At 45.6% G+C, this 5,301-nt stretch overlaps 1 protein-coding gene across 1 annotated transcript; it reads left to right on the top strand.

The window, feature by feature from the left end:
- The first annotated feature begins 2,527 nt into the window (after positions 1 to 2,527).
- RPL37 (ribosomal protein L37) lies at positions 2,528 to 5,090 on the top strand. Its single transcript, XM_011966333.1, has 4 exons — positions 2,528 to 2,680; positions 3,248 to 3,383; positions 3,589 to 3,673; positions 4,971 to 5,090. Exons 1-4 carry the CDS (start codon positions 2,678 to 2,680, stop codon positions 5,038 to 5,040), a joined length of 294 nt encoding a protein of 97 aa, XP_011821723.1. The 5' UTR covers positions 2,528 to 2,677; the 3' UTR covers positions 5,041 to 5,090.
- The last annotated feature ends 211 nt before the right edge of the window (positions 5,091 to 5,301 follow it).

Genomic DNA, 5,301 nt, shown 5'->3' with positions numbered 1-5,301 from the left:
ATGTTTTCAAGACAAAAGTCAACAGTAGTTTCATGTATTGTAGAAATAAAAAGAGGCAGGTCTCAGTGCTGAGTCCTGGTGGTCAAGAGACTTGATTGTATCAGAACCATGGATGCAGGACTTAATATAGTTTCTGTCATTGCCAAAAAGCAAAATGTCAGGGGGTGAATGCCTAGGCTAACAGCCTTAGATCAACCATTTCAGACGTTGATCTAGTCCTGGCTGGGCATGGTGGCTTACACCTGTCATCCCAGAACTTTGGGAGGCTGAGTAGGGGGCTGATCACTGGAGGTCAGGAGTTCGAGACCAGCCTGGCCAACATGGTGAAACCCCGTCTCTACTAAAAATACAAAATATTAGCCCGCTGTGGTGGCGTGTGCCTGTAGTCCCAGCTACTTGGGAGGCTGAGGCACAAGAATTGCTTGAACCCGGGAGGGCAGAGGTTGCAGTGAGTTGAGATGGCACCACTGCACTCCAGCCCAGGTGACACAGTGAGATCCTGTCGCAAAAAAAAAAAAAAAAAAAAAAAAGTTGATATAGTCTCTAGTCCTGACTTAAACCTGGCAATTGTATAGAAAGTTGGAGGGTCTGACTAGCCTTCATAGACCTCTAGAAAGCCAAGAGTTTGCTTGACCAGGGCAAAATTTACATGATTTGACATACACCATAAAGAACCACCTCACACTAGAGAGGAAGAAAAGTCATTCTCTCTCCTGTCTTCAATTCTGGGAATGTCTGGAGTAAAGAGACTGACATAATGCCTGTCACACTGCTTGGTTCCTTAATGGTTGACACCTGTCCTACCCTTTCTACACTGACCTCATTTCTCACAGCCCCTGTGGTAGGCAGAATAATGGCTGTCTCCAAAGATAACAAGGTACTAATCCCCTAAACCTGTGAATAAATTAGATTATGTGGCAAAGGACAATTAAAATTGCAGAGGGAATTAAGGTTGCTAATTAGCCAAACTGGAGATAAGGAAGTTATCTGGGTGGAGTCAATGTAATCACAGGCGGCCTTAAAAGTAGGAGAGGGGTGGCAGGGCACCCAAGCCCTTTGGGAGACCAAGACAGGAAAGTTCAGGAGTTCAAGACCAGCCTGGACAACATAGTGAGATCTTGTCTCTACTACAAAAAAAAAATAAATAAATAAAAGGAAAAGAAAAAGAATGAGGGATGCGGAATAAACAATAATGCAATGTGAGAAAGCCTACAGTAGTCTCCACTTATCCAAGGTTTCCCTTTGCAGGATTTCAGGGTTTGTTACCCCATGGTCAACCATGGTTTAAAAACAGGTGAGTACAGGACAATAAGGTATTTCCAGAAAAAGAGACCGACCACACTCACATAACTTTTATTACAGTATACTGTTATGATTGCTCTATTAGTTGTTAATCTTTTATGGTGCCTAATTCATAAATCTAACTTCATCACAGGTACACATGTACCGAAAAAACAGTATATATAGGGTTTGGTATTGTGGTTTCAGGCATCCACTGAGGGTGGTGGAACTTAAACCCCACAGAAACAGGGGGGAAACTACAGTATCACAGGTTTTGAAGATGCAAGGGAGCAATAAACCAGAGTTTGGGCAGTCTCCATAAGCTGAGAAAGGAAACAGATTCTCCCTCCTAGAACCTCCAAGAAAGAAAAGCAGCTCCGGCAACATTTTATTTTTAGTTTTCTTTTCTTTTCTTTTTTTTTTTTTGAGACAGTCTCACTCAGTCACCCAAGCTGGAGTGCAATGGCGTCATCTCAGCTCACTGCGACCTCCACCTCCACCCTCTGAGTAGCTGGGATGGCAGGCGCGCGCCACCAAGCCTGGCTAACTTTTTGTAGAGACAGGGTCTCCCTATGCGCCCAGGCTGGTCTCCAACGCCTGGGCTGAAGAGATCCGCCCGCCTCAGCCTCCCAAAGTGCTGGGATTACAGGCGTTAAGCCACGGGGCCAGGTCCCTGGAAACCACTGAACAAGTTCCATGTGTGATTCCTCGGCACAATGAAATATGGGATCAGATAACTTGCCTCTGATTTACTACAGTAACGACAACAATAACAAAAATCACTATCTGCCTTTCCCTTTACATCCTAAGCTCCAGCTCCAGGCCTCCGTACTCCTCGCGACCTCTCACAGGGAGAGTCAGCGTCGGCCAAGAACTTCCGGGATCGGAATGAGGAGGCGGCTGGAGAAGTTGCTTTCTCCTGAATAGGGCTGATCCCAGACGCACACGGTCATTACACGCCGGGGACGCTCAGTCGGTGCGTGTACCCCCAGGCAGGGCCAGCCACGCATTCCAGGTTCTCCATGTGCCCAGACGACAGTAATCCACGGTATAGCAACAGATCTGCCTGCTAACGCGCGAAACCGATCAGCAGTAACAGTAGCACCAGGAACCGCGGCACGAAAAGCCGCTCACGGTCCAAGCGGGGCAGCCGAAGACTCGGCCAACCGGTCGCCAGCCAACTGGGAGTCCCGCCCACCTTTCCGGCACTGAAGACGCGATTGGCTGCGCCTGGTTCCGCATCCTCCTCTTGACCCCACCGACACCACGGCGACGGACGCTTGGGAACGCTGCACAGCGCTCCGCAGGAAGTACTTCCCTGGGCGGAAGCTTCTGAGCGTGATATAGCGGAAGTGCCTTCTCTTCCGGTCTCTCTGGTCTCGGCCGCAGAAGCGAGATGGTGAGTTGTGACCAGGGTCTGTGTGAATCGCGTTCCATCCTCGTTCTTTGTGCCTCCCTGCCTGCTGTCCTTGGGGGGCTGGCAAGATTCCGGATAAGGGGAACTGGTGGGCAGAAAAGAGGCATGCAGTGGCCCTCAAGAGCCAGAAGAATGGCTGCTAATTGGTGCTTGGGGGACCGATCCCGCCGTAATTGTGGAGCTAGAGCCGCATTGTGTCCCTTGCTTCGGTACAACCTTTGGAGACCTTTCATAGCTCTAGCCTTGTTTGGGAGCTGAAGGAAGGAGTTTGGGAATGTTTGGCTGTGTGTAACAAATAATTCATTGGTGATGCTGTCTGGCCGGAGTCTATAAAGATAAGGTATATTTCAGAACGTTGCAACTCTTGTGGAGGGCTTTAGGTAACGTGAAATGCTGGTAGTGGTCTCTGACTTGGAATTCGTGGAGTCTTCTCCCACAGTTCCGACCTTTATGATTGCCTTTAGATTTTATCAGTACTTGGTTCCCGGAGAACTCGAGTAAATCTAGAAGTTGCCGCGTTTCATAATTATCTATTCCTTTAATGTGCAGACGAAGGGAACGTCATCGTTTGGAAAGCGTCGCAATAAGACGCACACATTGTGCCGCCGCTGTGGCTCTAAGGCCTACCACCTTCAGAAGTCGACCTGTGGCAAATGTGGCTACCCTGCCAAGCGCAAGAGAAAGTGTAAGTAACATTTTTCAGACCAACTGTGTTAGCTTTTGTTTGTATTTGCACTTAAGTGGGGGCATAGGTTTCAACTTTATTTGGTGCCTATCTTAAAACTTGTACATCTGTATGCCGATGAGGTGGCATAAAACTCGTGTGTTAACAATGCCTACAAGGTGTGTGGGGGAAAACCGTTTGAAATCTTTTCTGAACTTTGTTTTAGATAACTGGAGTGCCAAGGCTAAAAGACGAAATACCACCGGAACTGGTCGAATGAGGCACCTAAAAATTGTATACCGCAGATTCAGGTACAGTTTGTATGTTCGATCATAATTGGTCCTATGGGCTTGAATGAAACCTTCGTGTTTACTTGTAAAAGGAACACTACCCTGATGGTTACTGGGGATGAGTTGTTGGAAGCATTTTTATGTTTGGTGGTTGTTGAGACAGGGCTTCACTATGTTGCCCAAGCTTGAGTGCAGTGGCACGATCACGGCTCACTGCAGCCTCAGTCTCCCCAGCCTCAGGTGATCTCACCTCAGCCGCCCGAGTACCCGGGACTACAGGTGTGCGCCGCCACATGCCCAGCTAATTTTTAATTAGTATTTATTGTAGAGAATGGGATTTTGTCATGACCTAGGCTGATCTCAGAACTCCTGGGCTGAAGCCATGGGCCTACCCAAAGTGCTGGGATTACAGGCGTGAGCTACCGCCGCAGGCCAGATGTTGAAAACTTATCTTCTGCCACTGTAACCTTGAGATCAGTTACTTTGGATTTTATTAGTTTTTTCACTAAACAATAGTATAAATTAAATGTCAGGAGCATTTTTTGAGCCAGGGTCCCAAAGAGTTGATATTTATTAGGTTTATCTTTAATTGGTGTCAAAATTTGTCAAGACAGTAGTGAATAAGATCTGGGAGTCAGGCTTTGTTCAATCTTCAGTATAGTGGCTGTGGGCAAGAGTGCTATAGAAAACAGCCCTGGTTGTTGCTGTTGCCTTAAGGACACCCATAGATGTGTTCATGTGCTGAAGCAACTTTCTTTGCACTTAGGGTCATACGTTTTTGTGGACTTAATGTTGAATGGGCTGTTAGTACGATATAGGAGTTAAGAGCTTGAACTGAAGCCAGGCTTTTAAAAGTAGGATAGTTGACGTCTCTTAGAGTAGATACGGATGTTAAGTAAGTTAAAATGCAAAGCTCTTGGTTTAGAAAATGTCTGCCATTAAACATGCTCATTGTTTTTTCCTTGCTTAGTCAAAGCGGTTGTGATCTATTCTCAGCATAGGGAACCATTTTCACAAATAATCTTTGATCTCTTGCCAAGTAAGAACAAACATACTGGCCCTTGACTAGTATAGCCAAGTAAGTTTTTGAGCCTTAATTGCAATTGCGATTAACTATATCTGAAAATGGGTATCTTTAAGCAAAGTGAAAAATTGCAGCTTATCAGTGATGTTGTAAAAATAAATGTCTGAACATATGAATCCAGTACTGATTTCAGCATTTAACTGAGATAAGCGCATTGAAATCTGTTTAACAAAAATTAAAATTGATTCATCGATGTTGCTGAAGTAACTTGTTCTTGTTTTTGACATCGTGCAGGCATGGATTCCGTGAAGGAACAACACCTAAACCCAAGAGGGCAGCTGTTGCAGCATCTAGTTCATCTTAAGAATGTCAACGATTAGTCATGCAATAAATGTTCTGGTTTTAAAAAATACATATCTGGTGTGTGCTGAGGTATTTTTAATCAGTTAGACTTGTAGTATCAGTGAAATAATATAGGTTTAAGGACTGGGCTAGCTTAATATCAGATTTACTTGTTAAGTGACTGTTTTGGAATGTTTCCTTTGGACTGGGGTTGTAACGCGGTTTAAGGCAATGACTAACAAGCAGAATTCCAGGAGTCCTTGAAGCAGAGGGCACTGGAAGA

The sequence above is a fragment of the Mandrillus leucophaeus genome, unplaced genomic scaffold (genome assembly GCF_000951045.1).
Source record: "Mandrillus leucophaeus isolate KB7577 unplaced genomic scaffold, Mleu.le_1.0 Scaffold119, whole genome shotgun sequence".
Taxonomy (NCBI): domain Eukaryota; kingdom Metazoa; phylum Chordata; class Mammalia; order Primates; family Cercopithecidae; genus Mandrillus; species Mandrillus leucophaeus.
Note: the sequence above shows the minus strand (reverse complement) of the source record. Positions and strands in the feature narration are given on the sequence as shown.